General features: G+C 35.9%; 1 protein-coding gene across 15 annotated transcripts in view; it reads left to right on the top strand.

The window, feature by feature from the left end:
• The window catches only part of RALGAPA1 (Ral GTPase activating protein catalytic subunit alpha 1), a 275,782-nt gene that overhangs the window by 162,589 nt on the left and 93,026 nt on the right, over positions 1-20,167 (top strand). For all 15 annotated transcript variants that reach the window (XM_073997236.1, XM_005561086.4, XM_065548726.1 and 12 more), the window contains 3 exons: positions 7,940-8,074; positions 8,792-8,975; positions 18,020-18,881. In XM_073997236.1, the coding sequence (XP_073853337.1) occupies positions 7,940-8,074; positions 8,792-8,975; positions 18,020-18,881 (1,181 nt within the window). The remainder of the gene's footprint in view (positions 1-7,939; positions 8,075-8,791; positions 8,976-18,019; positions 18,882-20,167) is intronic.

The following is a 20,167-nucleotide window of genomic DNA, read 5'->3' as shown; positions in this document are numbered from 1 at the left end:
ATAGCAGTTCTCTTTTTTCGTTTTTTGAGGAACCTCCAAACTGTTCTGCATAGTGGTTGTACTAACATAACATTCCCACCAACAGTGTATGAGGGTTCCCTTTTCTCCACTTCCTCGCCAGCATTTGTTGCCTGTCTTTTGGATAAAACCCATTTTATTTATTTTTATTATTATTATTATACTTTAAGTTCTAGGGTACATGTGCACAACTTGCAGCTTTGTTACATATGTATACATGTGCCATGTTGGTGTGCTGCACCCATTAACTTGTCATTTATGTTAGGTATATCTCCTAATGCTGTCCTTCCCCCGTCTCCCTACCCCACAACAGGCCTCAGTGTGTGATGTTCCCCATCCTGTGTCCAAGTGATCTCATTGTTCAGTTCCCACCTATGAGTGAGAACATGCGGTGTTTGGTTTTCTGTCCTTGAAGTAGTTTGCTCAGAATGATGGTTTCCAGCTTCATCCATCTCCCTACAAAGGACATGAACTCATCCTTTTTTATGGCTGCATAGTATTCCATGGTGTATATGTGCCACAGTTTCTTAATCCAGTCTATCATTGATCGACATTTGGGTTGGTTCCAAGTCTTTGCTATCGTGAATAGTGCCGCAATAAACATACATGTGCATGTGTTTTTATAGCAGCATGACTTACAATCCTTTGGGTATGTACCAAGTAATGGGATGGCTGGGTCAAATGATATTTCTAGTTCTAGATCCCTGAGGAATCGCCACACTGTCTTCCACAATGGTTGAACTAGTTTACAGTCGCACCAACAGTGTAAAAGTGTTCCTAGTTCTCCACATCCTCTCCAGCATCTGTTGTTTCCTGACTTTTTAATGATCACCATTCTAACTGGTGTGAGATGGTATCTCATTTTGGGAAAAAAACCATTTTAACTGAGGTGAAATGATATCTCATTGTATTTGGTAGTTTTGATTTACATTTCTCTGATGATGTTGAGCATCTTTTCATATGTGTTCATATGAACTTGTTTTCATATGTTCATATGAACATATTAACTTGTTTTCCTTATTTATGTCTTCTTTTGAGAAATGTCTGTTCAGATCTTCTGCCCATTTTAAATCAAATTATTAGAATTTTTTCTGTAGTGTTGTTTGAGTTCCTTGTATATTCTAGTTATTAATCCCCCTTGTCAGATGGATACTTTGCAAATATTTTCTCCCCTTCTGTGGGTTGTCTCTTCACTTTGTTGACCATTTACTTTGCCGTGCAAAAGCTTTTTAACTTAATGTGATCCTATTTGTTCATTTTTATTTTGGTTGCCTGTGCTTGTAGGGTATTACTCCAGAAATCTGCCCAGTCCAATGCCCTCAAGTTTCCCCAATGTTTTCTTGTAGTAGTTTCATAATTTGAGGTCTTAGATTTAAGTCTCTAATGCTTTTGGATTTGATTTTTATATATGGCAAGAGTTAGGGGTCTAGTTTTGTTCCTCTGCATATGGATAACCCCAGTTATCTCAGCATCATATATTGAAGAGACTGTCCTTTCCATAATGTATGTTATTTGCCTTTGTTTAAAATGACTTCACTGTAGATGTACGATTTGTTTCTGGGTTCTCTATACTGTTCCATTGGTCTGTGTGTCCATTTTTATGCCAGTTCCATACTGTTTTGGTAATTATAGCTCTGTAGTATTATATGAAATCAGATAATGTGAGTCTTCCAGTTTTGTTCATTTTACCTAGGACAGCTTTGACTGTTTTTGGGTCTTTTATTGTTCCATGTAAATTTTAGGATTGTTTGTTCTGTTTCTATAAAGAATGTCATTGGCATTTTGATAGGGATTGCATTGAACCTATAGATTGATTTGGGTAGTATGGACATGATTATTGAAAATAATGATTGTTTCAATACATGGACATGGAATAGCTTTCCATTGTTTAGTGTCTTTTTCAATTTCTTTCATCAGTGTTTTACAGTTTTTATGGTAGAAATCTTTAACTTCTTAGATTAAGTTTATTCCCAACTATTTAATTTCACTTGTAGCTATTGTAAATGGCATTACTTTCTTAATTTCTTTTTCAGACTGTTCACTGTTGGCATATAGAAATGCTACTGATTTTTGTATGTTGATTTTGTATCCTGCAACTTTACTGAATTTGACTTTGTTTATCAGTTCTAATAGTTTTTTGATAGAGTCTTTAGGTCTTTCCAAATAAAAGATCGTATCATCTGCAAACAAGGATAATTTGATGTCTTCCTTTCCAATTTGCATACCCTTTATTTCTCTCTCGTCTGCTTGCTCTAGCTAGGACTACCAGTACTATGTTGAATAATAGTGGTGGAAGTGGACACCTTTGTCTTGTTCTAGATCTTAGAGGAAAGGATTTCAGTTTCTCTCCATTCAGAATAATACTAGCTGTGAGTCTGTCATATATGGCTTTTATTATGTTGAGATATGTTCCTTCCCAGTTTTTTGGGGGTGTAGGGAGGAGGTGTTCATCATGAAGGGATGTTGAATTTATCAGATGCTTTTTTCAGCAGCAACTGCAATTATCACAAAGGTTTTTGTCCTTCATTTTGTTGATAAAATGTATCACATTGATTGATTTGTATATGTTGAATCATCCTTGAATCCCTGGGATAAATCTCCCTTGGTCATGATGAGTGATCTTTCTAATGTATTGTTGAATTTGGTTTGCTAGTATTTTGTTCAGGATTTCTGTGTCAATGTTCATCAGGAATATTGGCCTGTAGTTTTCTTTTTGTTGATGTCTTTTGTTTTGATATCAGGGTAATATTGGCCTCAGAGAATGAGTTTGGAAATACTTCCTCCCCTGTTTTTCAGAATATTTCAGAAGGATTGGTATTAGTTCTTTAAATGTTTGGTAGAATTTAGCAATGAAACCACTGGGTCCTGGGCCTTTCTTTGGTGACAGACTTATTATTATAGCTTTAATCTCGTTATATGTTACTGGTCTGTTCAGGTTTTACATTTCTTCATGGTTCAATCTTAATAGGTTGTATGTGTCTAGGAGTTTATCCATTTCTTCTAGGTTTTCCAGTTTATTGGCATATAGTTGATCATAGTAGCCTGTCTGTTGATCTTCTGATTTCTGCTATATCAGTTTTTAATGTCTCCTCTTTCATTTCTGATTTTATTTTGGTCTTGTTTCTTTTTTTTCTTAGTGGCTAAAGGTTTATCAATTTTGTTTATCCTTTTAAAAAATCAATTTTTGTTTCATTTCCCAATTTTTCATTTCATTGATCTTTTGTATTTTTGCCATTTCAGTTTTATTTATTTCTGCTCTGATCTTTATTATTTTTCTTCTGCTTACTTTGGGTTTGGTTTGCTCTTGCTTTTCTGGTTCTTTAAGATGCATTGTTAGGTTGTTTATTTGAAGTTTATCTGCTTTTTTGATGTAGGTGCTTATAGCTATAAACTTCCCTCTTAGTACTGCTTTCACTGTATCCCATAGGTTTTGATATGTTGTGTTTTCATTATCATTTGTTTCCAGATATTTTTCAGTTTTTTTCTTAATCTCTTCATTGACCCACAGATCATTCAGGAAGATATTGTTTAATTTCTTTTTTTTTTTTTTTTTTTCTTTTAAGACGGAGTCTCAGGCTGGAGCACAGTGGCACAATCTCGACTCACTGCAAGCTCCGCCTCCCAAGCTCACACCATTCTCCTGCCTCAGCCTCCCAAGTAGCTGGGACTATAGGCATCTGCCACCACACCCAGCTAATTTTTTGTATTTTTAGTAGAGACAGGGTTTCACTGTGTTAGCCAGGATGGTCTCAATCTCCTGACCTCATGATCCACCCACCTCAGCCTCCGAAAGTGCTGGGATTACAGGTGTGAGCCACCGAACCCTGCCAATATTGTTTAATTTCTAAGTGTTTGTATAGTTTCCAAAATTCCTATTTTTGATTTCTAGTTTTATTCCATTGGGGTCAGAGAAGATACTTAATATTATTTCAGTTTTTAAAAATATATTCAGACTTATTTTTTGGCCTAACATGTGGTCTATCTTTTAGAATGTTATATATGCTGAGGAGAAAAATGTGCATTCCACAGCCATTGGATGAAATGTTCTGTAAATATCTATTAGGTCCATTTGGTCTATACTGCACATTAAGTCCAATGTCTCTGTTGATTTTCTGTCTGGATGAAATGTCCAATGCTGAAAGTGGAGTGTTTAAGTCTTCAGCTATTATTGTATTGGCATATATCTCTCTCTTTAGCTCTAATAATATTTGCTTTATATAGCAGGGTGCTCCAGTGTTGAGTGCATACATATTTATAATTGTTTTATCCTCTTGCTGAATTAACCCCTTTATTATTACATAATGACCTTTTTTGTCTTGAAATCTATTTTGTCTGATGTAAGTGTAACTACTTCTGCTTTTTTGGTTTCCATTTGCGTAAAACATCTTCATCCCTTTATTTTCAGTATATGTGTGTCTTTACAGGGCAAAGTGTGTTTCTTGTAGGCAACAGATCATTGGGTTTTATTTTTTTAATCCGTTCAGCCACCCTCTCTTTTGATTGAGTTTAGTCTATTTACATTCAGTGGTTTTTATTTTTTATTCTTTTTTCTTTCTTTCTTTCTTTTTTTTTTTATTTTTTTTTTTTGAGATGGAGTCTCACTCTGTCACTCTGGCTGGAGTGCAGTGGTGCAATCTCAGCTCACTGCAGCCTCTACCTCCTGGGTTCAAACGATTCTCTTGTCTCAGCCTTCCAACTAGCTGGGACTACAAGCACACACCACCACACCTGGCTGATTTTTAGTTTTTTAATAGTCTTAGGATTTCACCATGCAGGCCAGGCTGGTCTCAAACTCCTGACCTCAAGTGATCTGCTTACCTCAGCCTCCCAGAGTGTTGGGATTACAGGTGTGAACCGCCATGCCCAGCCTCAGTGATATTATTGATAAGTAGGTACTTACTCCTCCCACTTTGTTATTTATTTTCTTGCTGTTTTTCAGGCTTGTCATCCTTCTTTCCTTCCTTCCTGTTTTCCTTTTAGTGAAAGTGATTTTCTCTGGTAGTATGGTTTTGTTTCTTGCTTTTTATTTTTTGTGTATCCATTGTATGTGTTTATATTGGAGGTTACCATAAGGCTTGCAAGTAATATCTTATAACCCATTATTTTAAACTAATGACAACTTGACACTGACTGCATAAACAAACAAGCAAAAAGAAAATAACAACTCTACATGTTAACTTCATCCCCCTGCTTTGTAACTTTTTATTCTTTCTATTTATATCTTATTGTGCTGTCCATGTCTTGAAAAGTTGTTGTTGTTATTATTTTTGTTTGGTTCATCTTTTCATCTTTCTACTTCAATATGAGTAGTTTACACACTACAATTACAGCGTTATAATATTCTGTGGTTTTCTGTTTACTTACTATCACCAGTGGGTTTTGGATCTTCAGATAATTTCTTACTGCTCATTAACATTCTTTTCTTTCAGACTGAAGAAATCCCTTTAGCATTTCTTGTGGGACAGATCTGGTGTTTGAAATCCCTCAGCTTTTGTTTGTCTGGGAAAGTCTGTATTTCTTCTCCATGTTCAAAGGATATTTTCACCAGATGTATCATTTTAGAATAAGGTTTTTTTTTTTTCCTTTAGCACTTTAAATATGTCATGCCATTCTCTCCTGGCCTATAAGATTTCTACTGAGAAGTCTGCTTCCAAATGTATTGGAGCTCCATTGTATGTTACTTGTTTCTTTTGTCTTGCTACTTTTATAATCCTTCTTTTATCCTTGACCTTTGAGAGTTTGATTATTAAATGTCTTAAGGTAGTCATATTTGGATTAAATCTGCTTAGTGTTCTATAACCTACTCGTACTTGAGTGTTTATATCTTTCTCTGGGTTTGGGAAGTTCTATGATTTTATCCCTCTTAATAAACTTTATGTCCCAGTCTATCTCCTCTTTAAGGCCAATAACTCTAGATTTACCCTTTTGATGCTTTTTTTCTAGTTCTTATAGGTGTGTTTTATTCTGTTTTTCTTCTTTTTTCTTTTGTCTCCTCTGTGTATTTTCAAATAGCTTGTCTTCAGCCTCACTAATTGTTTCTTCTGCATGATCCATTTTGCCATTAAAGAACTCTGATGCATTCTTCAGTATACTAGTTGCATTTTTCAGCTCCAGAATTTCTACTTGGTTCTTTTTAATTATTTCAATCTCTTTGTTAAATTTATCTGATAGGATGCTGAATTTGTTCTCTGTGTTATCTTGACTTTCATTGAGCTTCTTCAAAACAGCTGTTTTGAATTCCCTGTCAGAAAGGTCACATCTCTGTCTCTGGGATTGGTCATTGGTGCCTTATTTAATTCATTTGGTGAGGTCATGTTTTGCTGGATGGTCTTGATGTTTGTCGATGTTTATCGGCGTGTGGGCATTGAAGAGTTAGGTATTTATCATAGTCTTCGTGTCTGGGTTTGTTTGTCTCTCCCCCTAAGCATTACCTTTCCTGTGTGTATTTCTGCATCCTTTCTTTTTACTCACTACTCTGATCTACCAGTAAACTTTTTAAATATTCTCACACTTAAGGTGGACTTTTTCTTTCTGGCAGGCTTTTAGATCAGTCTTAGTTTCACAGCAAGTTCCCATCTTCTCTCTTTCAGTTTTTCCCAAACTACCCTTGCTTTTCATGAAAACCTTCAATGGGAGAATAGGAGAAAGGTGCTGGGATTTGCTTCATATTTTTCTCATATAATTTGAGGCTCAGTGCAGTGGCTCATGCCTGTAATCTGAGCACTTTGAGAGGCCAAGGCAGACAGATCAATTTAGGCTGGGAGTTTGAGACCAGCCTGGCCAACATGGCAAAACCTCATCTCTCCTAAAAATACAAAACTTAGCCGGGCACAGTGGCACATGCCTATAATCCCAGTTACTTAGGTGGCTGAGGCACAAGAATCACTTGAACCCAGGAAGTGAAGGTTGCGGTGAGCTGAGATCACGCCACTGCACTCCAGCCTCGGTAACAGAGCAATACTGTCTCAAAAATAAAAATTAAAAAAATAGATAATTTGGAGTTTGGATGTTCTTTGTCTTCTGATAATACAGAAGCTGTTGGTTTTGTGAGGTTTTATTGGACCTTCTTATTGTTCCTTATTTTATTTATTATTTTTTGGAAGATATGTTAGGAAATGTAGACCAGAATTACTTGAGTTGGAGAGTTTGTCTTTAAAGATTAGCAGGTCTCTTGTTGCTATTTCATTGTCAGTTTCATGATACTATTTGTGATGCTTTAGTACGATGAATTCTGCTATTTTATTCCTCATTTTGTATAAAAAGTGTCCTGTTTATAGCATTCATTAGTTTAAAAGTGTCCATCCAGGCATGATGGTGTGCACCTGTAGTCCCAGCTGTTTGGAAGTCAGAGGCTGGAACATTGCCTGAGCCCAAGAGTTCAAGGCCAGCCTGGGCAATATAGCAAGACTCCATCTCTTTAAAAAAAAAAAAAAAACAAACAAAAACAAAAAAAACGTGTTCAGTAGATTCATTTAGTAAAATGAGTAACAATTTCAAAAAGTACTTAAGGTAGTCTTACTGGCAGGATATTCAGTGAGATGTTGTTAAGTTAGAAAAGGAAAGTGGAAGTGATTATAATATATATGGACTTCCATTTGTGTTCCATTCCTTGAGCAATGAAGTAAGTATAGTTAATTGATATGTGTTGTCTTTTAAGCTTGCTGTTTTTATATTAATTTTAACATTTCTGTTTTTATTATACTTACTGTTTCATTATGCTTGCCCTGACATATGAAAGAGAAACCCACAATAATGTTCATATACAATATCTTAAAATCAGTTAGATCTAGGTAAATATTTATAGTGGAACTTAGGGTTGATGATTCCAGAAACAAATTTTGGAAACTCAAGAATAAGAAAACGAATTTTTAAGAAGCGTATATTTTATGAATGTGCAATTATAATTATCCTATTGTTACAGTTGGTAGTATCTTTACTTCTCTGCCTTCTGGACTGGATCATGGCCTTACCTCTAAAGACACTGCTCCAACCATTTCATGCTACGGGAGCAGAAAGTGATAAAACAGAAAAATCTGTTCTCAATTGCATTTATAAGGTAAACTTCCTTGCTTTATTATTTATTTGGTAACCAAGAGTTTTTAAAACCTAGAGAAATAACATTTCTCAGTATAACATTTTTATTCTTTTAGAGCTAGAAAATTTTTAAGGACACAGATTTAGCTTACAATGCGTAAGGGTAATTTAAAAGTACTTCCTACAAGACACTGTTGTTTCACTGCAAAATTTTGAGAGGAATTAGATCATTGTTACATATGAGTATAATTAAATTTTAGTCATTCTTTGTAAGAGGTATTGAATTTTACCTTGATTTTTTTTTTTTTTTCTTTTTTTGAAACGGAGTTTCGCTCTTGTCACCCAGGCTGGAGTGCAATGGCTCAATCTCGGCTCACTGCAACCTCCGTCTCTTGGGTTCAAGCAATTCTCTTGCCTCAGTCTCCTGAGTAGCTGGGATTACAGGCACCCACCACCACACCTGGCTAATTTTTGTATTTTTAGTAGACGCAGGGTTTTGCCACGTTGGCCAGGCTGGTCTGGAACTCCTGATCTCAGGTGATCCACCCGACTCGACCTCCCAAAACACTGGGATTACAGGCACGAGCCACCACGCCGGCCTAATGTTTTAAAATATTTAAAATATTTGCGAAGCTCTTGTGTTACCGGTTGATTTTTATGTTCCTTTAACTTTTATTTATTTATCTTTTTTTTTTTTTTTAAGTTAAACTGGGTGTTTTCTTTTCCCCTGTATTTTCAGGTTTTACATGGGTGTGTTTATGGAGCTCAGTGTTTTAGCAATCCAAGGTATTTTCCCATGAGCCTCTCTGATTTGGCATCTGTAGATTATGATCCTTTTATGCATTTGGAAAGTCTGAAAGAGCCTGAACCTCTGCACTCTCCTGACTCAGAACGATCTTCTAAACTCCAGCCAGTAACAGAAGGTAACATGAATTCTCTTCAGGACAATATTGTTGCTTGGGTTCTCTCTCTCAAGGTATATAACTTGAGGCCATGGGTGGAAATGTTGGAGAAGGAGAGTAGTCTTACTTTGTAGTTGTTTAACCATGTATGTATAGCACAAGTTCATTATTAATTAAAGAAATAACTTCACATGCACAATTACTAATATTATATGTTGACATTCCTTTTATGCAAATTCAGTATTCCTTATCTGAAATGCATGGGACCAGAAGCGTTAAAGATTTGGGATTTTTTAACCTTTTGGAATATTTGCATTATACTTATCAATTGAGCATCCCTAATCTGAAAATCCAAAATCTGTAATGCTCCAATGAGCATTTCCTTTGAGCATCATGTCAACACTCAAAATTTTTGGATTTCAGATTTTCAGATTAGGGATACTCAACATGTACTTCTGGCTAAATTATTCTCAGAAGTTCTTTTTGATATTTTGTATATAATGGAATTTATATAGAATAAAAAATTTAGCTTTGGAGTCTGACCTGAATTTTGACTCTCAATTGCTGAGTATCTGTTTTCTTATTTGTAAATGCAGATAACACTAGTTTCCTCTAAGGTATTTTTTAAGTACTAAGTAAGATAATATATGTAAAGCCCTTTGCACAATCCTTACTTAGTACATAGTTAACTCAGTAACATTTTTAAGCCACGTTGTTTCTACATTTAGAGCATTCTCTCTCTGATAGAAGAGAAAGATATAATAGAAGCAAATAACATTATAATATGAGTATAACAATAGAAGTATATATAAGATACAGAGGTAAACTAGAGGAACCCAGCAATGCTGAAGGTTTTAAGAAGGGGAGATACATGATATAATTTATATTAAGAGCACTTTTGATCATAGTATTTTATAGGAGTTGGTAAATTATGGCCCAGGCCTAACGCCTGTTTTTATAGTTTTATTGTTATACATCCATATTGTCATTATGGCTACTTTTGTATAACAACAGCAGTATTGAGTAACAGAGATTGTGTGGCTCACAAAACCAAAAATATTTATTATCTGGCCCTTTATAGAAAAAGTTTACTGACTCCTAGTATATTAGATTGATTTGGCCAGTTAACTCAGAAGCAGAGAGACCAATTCTGAGGCTGTTGCAATAGGTTAAGCAACAGTTGCTGAAGGCTTAAACTAAATTTTTTGTTGAGTTACTGAAGAATGATAGTAGCAATGGAAGGACAAGGTGAACTTGAGACGTATGTAGGACGTAAAGTCAGAAGGCTTTTGTAAAGAGAAGAGGAATCTAAAATAGGTTTCTGACTTGGAGATTGGTTAGATTTTCCCCAAACTAGAATAATCTTACTAGAGTAAGAATATTAGAGAAAGTACAGATTTGGGAGGGAAAATTAGTAGGGCAGTTGGAAATGGTTTAGTGTGGGGGACCTACTAGATATTCATGTGAAAACATCTAATGGACAGTTAGTTGTATATACAAATCTAGATCTTGGAGAGATCTTTGTTAGGAATATATATTTACATGTGTGGGTTCTGAGAAGAAAACATTGGAAAGGAAGGAAAATCAGGAGAGAGTAATTTCTCAGAAACCAAGAGAAGTTTTTTTGTTTGTTTTTTGTTTTGTTTTGTTTTGTTTTGTTTTTGAGATGGAATCTCACTCTGTCACCCAGGCTGGAATGCAGTGGCGCCATCTCATCTCCCTGCAACTTGCACTTCCTGAGTTCAAGTGATTCTCCTGCCTCAGCCTCCCGAGTAGCTGGGACTACAGGCATGCGCCCCTGCGCCCAACTAATTATTTTTAGTAGAGACCAGGTTTCACCGTATTGGCCAGGCTGGTCTCGAACTCCTGACCTCGTGATTCGCCTGCCTCAGCCTCCCAAAATGTTGGGATTACAGGCGTTAGCCACCACGTCCGGCCAACAAAGCTTTTAAAAGGTTAGCCAACAGTGTTAAATGATAGACCAAGTACAAAGGTAATGACAAATATATCAGCTTTAGTTCACCAGAGAAGTAGGCAGAGTCAGATGGCTGTGGTTTGAGGAGCAAGCAGGAAATAAGACAGTGGAGTTGGCTGGCTGCAGTGGCTCACGCCTGTAATCCCAGCACTTTGGGAGGCTGAGGCAGGTGAATCACCCGAGTTCGGGAGTTCCAGACCAACCTGACCAGCATGGTGAAACCCCATCTCTACTAAAAACACAAAATTAGCAGGGCGTGGTGGCGCATGCCTGTAATCCCAGCTACTCAGGAGGCTGAGGCAGGAGAATCACTTGAACTGGGAGGCGGAGGTTGCCATGAGCCGAGGTCGCACCATTGCACTCCAGCCTGGGCAACAAGAGTGAAACTCCGGCTTTAAAAATAAATAAATAAATAAAGACAGTGGAGTCATCCATGGAAAGTATTCTTTAAAGAAGCTTGACTTTAAAAATAAGTAAATAAAGGAAACAAAAATGCAATAAAACAGTTGGTAAGCTAAAGGATGATTTAGGGTTAAAAGTTTTAGGGATGAAGAGAGTTGAACTTATTTATAAGCTGAGAAGAAAGTAAGTGGGAAGGGTATCATTAATAGAGTGAAGTCCGTGAGGGGATGAGCTAGAAAGTATAGGTGCTAGGATTAGCCCTTCTTCCCAGACCAGAAAGAAGAAGATTTAAGTAATTAAGATAATTGACAGAAGTTACTGAGGGCCTAAGAGAAAACAAAATTCACAAAGTTTTGGTTGCACCTATCAACAATTAGTAAGATGGGTGTGGCAGAGAAATACAGAGGAGCTGTGGATTTGAGAATATTGGTATACAGCTTAGCCATGGAACCTAGGCTTGATAAGGATCAAACTGCTGCCAGGAAGTGGTTAGCTTTAAGTTGGGAGAAAATAGAGTGATCTAGAGAGTCATAAAGTAGATATGATTGGTAATAAGAAGTTAGAGCAGTGGTGGTTGTCAGCCTTGGCTGCATATTAGAATACTGATGTCCAGTCCCATCCATAGAGATTTTGATATATTAATCTGGGATTTGCTGAGATTGTTTAAAGCTCTGCATGTGACTAATATGCAGCCACAGTTGAGAACCACTGAGAGCATCATTGGTATATTAGGACAGTTATTTTTAAAACTTTTTTTAGGTAGCAGAACCTCTTCAAATAAATTTTATAAGGAAGCTCAGTTTGGAAAACTTTAAAAAATAGAACCACAGCAGAGTGGAGGCGTGGGGTACTACCAGTTTCTTTCCTGTCCATCTCTAAGGGCCTTCCCCAAGAACTTTACAAAACACAATTGGGAAGTCACTACACTAGGAGGTTGTGGTCAAAGAGTGGGCTAGTAAGGAAAAGTTTGATTTTTAAAGGTAGAATAGATACAAATGAATAAAACATCTAAGATGTATCCATGATAATGGATTGATGGCATACAATGAAAGTGAAAGTATGAACTTAGAGGCCAAGGAAGTTGAGCTAGGGTTTTGGTTTGACCATAAGGTACAGATAGTTTGTCTGGAACATAAATACCCTATGAAATAGGAATTTTAAGATTTAAATTGTTTCTCAAATATAAAAGAGGTATAACAAGCAGTATAAAGCAAAAAAAAAATAAATAAAGTTTATATAAGCAATTTAAAATTATATTTTTAGATTTAACATAATAAGATACCATGTTTATTTTACTTAAAAATATGGTTATGTGAAAATACTAGTTGACCTCTGCACATTTAAGGTATAAAATGGCAGTTTTTATTCAAGACAGCAGAGTATGTTTCTTGAACAAAGCAATAGAGTTTGCTTAGTTCAAAGGAAGTTTTAATTTTAGATTTTGTACAAAACTTACCGTACCAATATCAAACAGTCACTGTAAAAGAAACAAAGGAAAATATGTGAATAGATTAGCTTAATGTTGATATCAAATACTCTGTGCAGTGCCCTTCTCTAAATGTATCAAGTTGTTCCCTTTGGACTTCCTCAAAGGTTTTACGTACCAGATAAGTGCAGAACCTTTTAGGAACAACTGTGAGCTAACAGCACATAATTCTCTGGTCTGTAGTGACTACATGCTCTGGGTGTTTTTTAATGTGGCAAAAATGAGTGATCATTGTGCCCTTGTCTAAGGCATGTTTCATCATCTTCAAGTACTTTTTTGGCCAAAGAATTCTAAACATTGAGTGTCGCTAATAAGCTCAGTATTGGATTGAACAAGTCTGATTTGAGAACTATTGGCAGGAGTATCTGTAATTATTAAATTTACTAAAGAATAAAGCAAGGTAGTGAAGTTGGCTTTTTGTCAAATGGCAGTAGTCTTATTAGCAAAAAGTCATCATTTGCCGGGTCAGAGTGAAAGGAGGCTCCAAAGGATTCATTCTGTCCTAATTATAGTTTCACCTATACTTATTATGCAAAGCTAATATTTAAAGCATTTGCCAAAATTAACTTCCTCTGCGTGTTCTATTACAGTGCAGTGAATTGCAGCAGCTTTTTATGTCTTGCTGCTTTTGTATGCCATAATAACCTGTAATTATGGGTTTGCTGCAAATGCTGTAGGGTTTGTTTAATCTGACAATCTGAAAAGACAACCCTGAATAGACTTACACAAAGCCTTAGAAGCATCGATATCTCCATTTTACATTTTCTCACAAGACTGGTTATTTTAGAATTTTATTTTAAATATCTAAACTAGATAAATTCATGTCTTCTTTATATCTTAGTAGATAAGTAGAAAAGAGATATGTATGTTGTATAGTTTATAGCTCAAAAATAAGTATAAATAAATTTAGTGCCCAGTTAACAATTTGAGAGTTTTTTATACCTTTATATATAGACATATATCCTGAATTTAGAGAAGCAACTTAGGGCAGAAAATGCTTTACCTATATCTGAGATTTAAATTTATTCTTTTCATGTTTTCAATGTGGGTAATTATGACAGACTTGTGAAAAAGCTCATTTAAACTGCATACTCACTGTCTCTACCTTTGGGAAGAAGATATATGGGATGGACTGGTACTTGGGCTTGGAGGTTTATGTTTTAGGGAAAGACCTGGCTCATTCTTGGAGTTTATTTATAAGTAGGTTTGAAAAAGAAACTCATAAGACCTATGTTACTTATAATGCTCTTTAAATTGAATGATTTTTTATTGTTTCTGTTATTTCCAGTTTTGTATGTAAGAGTTTTTAACTCATCTTTACAAATAAGTATGCAATTCTTACAGAAAAATGGAGTTTAAGGAATCTTATGTATTTGTGATCGTGAATCACAGAGCAAGCCAAAGCCAGGGATTCTTCTCTTTTCTATGGTTGTTTCTTTTAAATTATATTCTTTCCCTTCTTCAGAATGTAAACTTCTATGTTATGCAAAGAGGATTTAATGCTTAAAATGAGTCATCTATTTAAGTATATCACTCAGAAGGGAGAGTGAAGAATAGAAAAATCTTTTTCTATATTAAAAATTTAAAAATGACTAGTTTTAATTTTTGTTACCATTTAAAATTCAATTTAGTCTTGATTTTTTTCCATTGCTCTTTGCTTTTTATTTAGTAATTTATGCTAAGTAATACTTTTTTGAAGTTCATATACACAGAGAAAAATAAATTTTGAATTCATTGTTTCCATATCTCACAAAGAAAAAGACAGTTTAACAAAAGAGCAAAAAGTATGGAAATTAGACCTGTGGTAAAGAGGGAAATAACACTGAGCTGGGAAGCAAAAGACATCTCCTGTGGTAGGCAAATCACTTAACTTTGCAAACCCATTTGTCCTCATGTGCAAAATGAGGACTACCAGCTAAATTATCCCCTTATAGTGTGAACTTTTTTTATATTCTAGGTTACAGTTAGGGAAGGGAAAGCAAACACTAGATTCAAGCTGTTTCTTGTCATATAGCTCAAAATACTTACTTTGCTTACATTCTTAAAAACAAAGGATTGAATTAGTGTTAATCATTTAGTGTTATTAATCTAGTGTTGAATGGCTGGTTATTAGTAACAATCATAAAAATAATTTTTAAAAATTTCAATATAATTGGAACTTTTATTTATTTTATTTTTTATTTTTTTAAGACAGAGCCTCACTCTTATTACCCAGGCTGGAGTGCAATGGCGTGATCTCAGTTCACTGCAACCTCCGCCGGCCAGGTTCAAGTGATTCTCCTGCCTCAGCCTCCCGAGTAGCGGGGACTACAGGTGGGCACCACCACACCCAGCTAATTTTTGTATTTTTTGGTAGAGACACGGTATCACCATGTTGGCCAGGCTGGTCTCAAAACTATTGACCTCAGGTGATTGGCCCGCCTCGGCCTCCCAAAGTGCTAGGATTACAGGTGTGAGCCAACATACCCAGCCATTAATTGGAACTTTTAAACTAAGAAATGTTTGGCCGGGTGCGTCGCTCACATCTGTAATCCCAGCACTTTGGGAGGCCCTGGCTAGTGGATCACTTGGGGTCAAGAGTTCAAGACCAGCCTGGCCAACATGGTGAAGCCTCTTCTCTAATACAAAAATTATCCAGGCGTGGTGGCACATGCTTGTAATACCAGCTATTTGGGAAGCTGAGGCACGAGAATTGCTTGAACTCAGGAGGCAGAGGCTGCAGTGAACCGAGATTGTGCCACTGCACTCCAGCCTAGGTGACACAGCAAGACTCTGTCTCAAACAAAAACCAATAAATAAACTAAGAAATGTTTATATTTACATGTATGTAGATATAACTTGGTTGATAATGGGAAATTAAAATTTTGATACTCTGACATTTTAAAAGCAACCAAAGCCCAAAGGAAACTATTCTTTTTTGGAATTGGAGATGGTATTAACATTAATGGCATAGGAGCTGGTTGGTTGGTTTGCCTATACCCAGTGGTATTGGTTCTGAATCTTGAAGGCTAAAGCCTTGAAAATGTAAGACTATTCTTTTCTCTTGCCTCTTTTAAAGTGATTATACCATCAATGCACAAACTGGTCTCCCTTTTTTTTTTTGAGTTAGGTTTATTGAGGTATACTTTACATAAAATAAAATATTCTTTTTTGATGAGGGAATTTTTTTCTTTATTGAGGTATAGTTTACATAAAATAAAAATCCTTTTTTGGTGAGGGAATTTTTCATATTGATTATGTTGGTGGTAACACAATTATATACAATTACCAAAAGTCATCAAACTAAACACATAAAATTGGGCATGTATGTAAATCAGAACATTCTTAAATCTGTATCTGGCCCGGCTCCGTGGCTCACACCTGTAATCCCAGCATTTTGGGAGGCCGAGGTGAGGGATCACGAGGTCAAGAGTTCAAGACCAGGCTGGCCAATATGGTGAAACCCTGCCTCTACTAAAAATACAAAAATTAGCTGGGTGTGGCAGCGTGCGCCTGTAGTCCCAGGCTGCTCGGCAGGCTGAGCAGGAGAATCACTTGAACCCGGGAGGCGGAGATTGTAGTGAGCCAAGATCCCGCCACTGCACTCCAGCCTGGGAGGCAGAGTGAGATTCCATCTGAAAAATAAAAAAATAAAAAATTTTAAAAATCTGTGTTTATTGTGACAAATCCTTATTTGTTCTGACAGGCCCTAGTGTTCCCAACTGATTAACTGTCAGAGAATATAGATACTCAGACAAGATCACTCTGTTACTGTGGTAGAATAATACAGAAACACAATCACTCTGTAATTACGTCTAGAATTAAGTAGAGACAAGAATGTTTTAAACACACACACACACACACACACACACACCCCTACCTAAACATCCTAACATGAATGACTAATGCTTCTTTACCAAAGACAACTCTCCTCCTACCTGTTAGATGAAACGCATTAAGGCAACAGTCAACTAGTTGTCCCCACTTCCTGACACCACTCAATCCCAAACTGGCTTACACATCAACACCCCTCAGAATCACAGTCTTTTAGCCCTCCTTAGATTGGCAGTCTTTAACTAGTTGGCTTTGACAAATTATTGTCTATCTCCTTTCTCTTTTCCCCCATTACTCTCTCTGTGTTCCCTGTCTTCCTTCTCCCCCTTCCCTCCCTTTTCCTCCTCCTTCAGATTCTGACATTGGGCATCTTGCCTTTCCAAGCCTCTTAAACTACTAATATTCTTTGAGTTTTCTCTTTTGACTGTTTCCTATGATTTTTTAGTTATTTGTATGAATATGCTTCTTACCTGTTTTCCTCCCTATTGTACTTGAGGAAAAAAAATATTTCTTGCATATAACTGACTGCTAGACTGTACCACATTGACCCTGAAGAATACCCTAGAAAAATATAAGTAGGTCCAGCAAATATTTTTGTTTTTAAAATAAAATCTCTTGTGCATACAGGTACTGGCTATACTGACTTGCTGTTTAAATTTATTCTGATTCCCAGAGTTTACTTGGAATGTCACCTTTTCTGAAACATTTTTACATTATCTGTGAAAGTCAGATTTAAATGACATTTAAGGCATCTACAAACTGTCTCTGAATCTGGAATCTATTAATGGAGATAAGAAACTTATCAGTTGAACAGATTTCATTGTGTTTTTGTTTTTGTTTTTGTTTTGTTTTGTTGTTGTTGGAGACATGGTCTTGCTTTGACACCTGGGCTGGAGTGCAGCGGCCACCACGCTGGGCTAATTTTAGTATTACTATTATTATTTTTATTTATAGAGACATAGTCTCCCTATGTTGCCCAGGCTGGTCTCAAGCTCCTAGGCTCAAGCAATCCTCCCACCTCAGCCTCCCAAAGTGCTGAGATTACAGACATGTGTTACAGCGCCTGGCCGTCTTTGGCTTTTTAACGTGCATTAGGGATTTCATGATTGGTTTATAATACTTCTGATTCTTCAAAAGTGATCCATATATAAGGGCCTTGGTTTAAATTATGGACCCATTAGCAAAAATTTCAGAAAGGGCTTCCTTATAAACAAAACTTCATCAAAGAATGGTTTTCCTCCTTTTTTTGCCATCATTACTGTGATACGGAATCTAAATTGGAGATATTAACAATGTGATAAAATCCCTGTTTGTTGTCTAATGTTTCATTGTCATATGATTCCCTAGGAAGCAGCAATATTCCCATTCATTTATATTTTTTATTTCCAGTGAAAACTCAAATGCAGCATGGATTAATCTCTATAGCAGCCCGCACTGTTATTACACATCTGGTAAATCACCTGGGCCATTATCCAATGAGTGGTGGTCCTGCTATGCTAACAAGTCAGGTGTGTGAAAATCACGACAACCATTACAGTGAGTGTACTGAACTTTCTCCTGAACTCTTTGAGAGTCCAAATATCCAGTTCTTTGTGTTAAATAATACAACCTTAGTGTCCTGTATCCAGATCAGATCAGAAGAGAATATGCCTGGAGGAGGTTTATCTGCTGGCCTTGCATCAGCCAATTCAAATGTCAGAATCATAGTACGTGATCTCTCTGGAAAATATTCATGGGATTCTGCTATACTGTATGGCCCACCTCCTGTAAGTGGCTTGTCAGAACCTACATCTTTGATGCTTTCGTTGTCTCACCAAGAGAATCCAGAAGAGCCTCCAACATCTAATGAATGCTTAGAAGATATAACAGTAAAAGATGGACTTTCTCTCCAGTTTAAAAGATTTAGAGAAACTGTACCAACTTGGGATACAATAAGAGATGAAGAAGATGTTCTTGATGAGCTCTTGCAGTATTTGGGTGTTACTAGTCCTGAATGCTTACAGAGAACTGGAATCTCACTTAATATTCCTGCTCCACAACCTGTGTGCATTTCTGAAAAACAAGAAAATGATGTTATTAATGCTATCCTTAAGCAACATACAGAAGAAAAAGAATTTGTTGAGAAGCACTTTAATGACTTAAACATGAAAGCTGTGGAACAAGATGAACCAATACCTCAGAAACCTCAGTCAGCATTTTATTATTGCAGATTGCTTCTTAGTATATTGGGAATGAATTCCTGGGACAAACGGTAAGCATAAGGGAGAAATGTTTTCTTTTTTTTTTTTTTTTTTCGGTCTTATTCATCTTCTGATGAAGCATTTTATTTTCTGTTCTTTTCCTCACTAAATTGTATCTACCAGTTAGTTCTCTGACTCATTTTTTTTTTGCAGTTTTTTTTTTTTTTTTTTTTTTTTTTTTTTTTTTTGAGGCCACTGAGTTATATTGGGATTCAGAGGAATAAAATAATCCAGCAAATTATCAATATTTTCAAAATGACTACTAGAACTATTTGACTTAGAAATTATGGCTCATTTTTCAACCTTCCTGTAAGCCTAATAATTTTTTTTTAGAAACCGCAATATGATTATTTCCAGTTTGAATCAGGGAAATTAACTCAAGATTCAAGATCAAATCAAAAAAAGAATCTGAAGTTAAAAAAAAATTTTTTTTCTGATGCATGTTACAAAACCTTATTAAAAACTTACAATAAACTCATGAGGTATTCAAGTAAGTTAGGTAGGAGCTAAATGAAAAGAACAATAGGCTTAAATCAGAAGACCTAGCTTAAAGTTACTTAACTTTTGAGCCTCAGGCTGCAGTCTACAAATTGAGAGTAGTTCCCACCTCACATACTGGGAATAATTAAATTAGATAACGTACATAAAACACTGGCATTGTACACTAATGTAGAGCATTATTAACGTACATTTAGATTTTAATTCCTGTGTCACACAACCCTGTAGGTAGTGGAAGGAGTGGTAATGTATTGTCTCTGTCAATTTATGGTAGGAGGGGAAGCTCAGATATCAATGAACGAATAAATCTTAAAGTAATTCAAATGCATATCAAGCATTGAAATAGAGTTCTGCTTGTTTACTTAGTATTTATACTCTTACTTGATTTAAACTCTTCCACTTATTAGAAGGGAATATCCTCTGCCTTATAGGAAAGCCTCTTCTTAGAAGGGAGTAAGGAATATAGGGAAGCCATTTATTAGAAGAGAAGAATATCCTCTGCCTTATAGCAAACGTTATATCTCAGGAACAGTTTGCCATATGGTATGACCAAATATAGGTAATTGCCACTCAGTTATCGTATAAATGCATTCTACTCTGTTTTGCTGTAGAATGGTCCATATGTTGTCCCTTGGGAAAAATTAAAGATGAGAAGCTGTATTTTACTTCAGCAAGCATTGATTTTATGAAAATAATTTGTACATATTTAGCACCCCGGAAGGGATTTGGTAAAATTATTCACTGCTTTGTAGTCTAAAAATTATAAAACAAGGAAGAAAGAAAATTCCATCTGGATTAC

This window comes from Macaca fascicularis, chromosome 7 (assembly GCF_037993035.2).
Source record: "Macaca fascicularis isolate 582-1 chromosome 7, T2T-MFA8v1.1".
NCBI lineage: Eukaryota > Metazoa > Chordata > Mammalia > Primates > Cercopithecidae > Macaca > Macaca fascicularis.
Note: the sequence above shows the minus strand (reverse complement) of the source record. Positions and strands in the feature narration are given on the sequence as shown.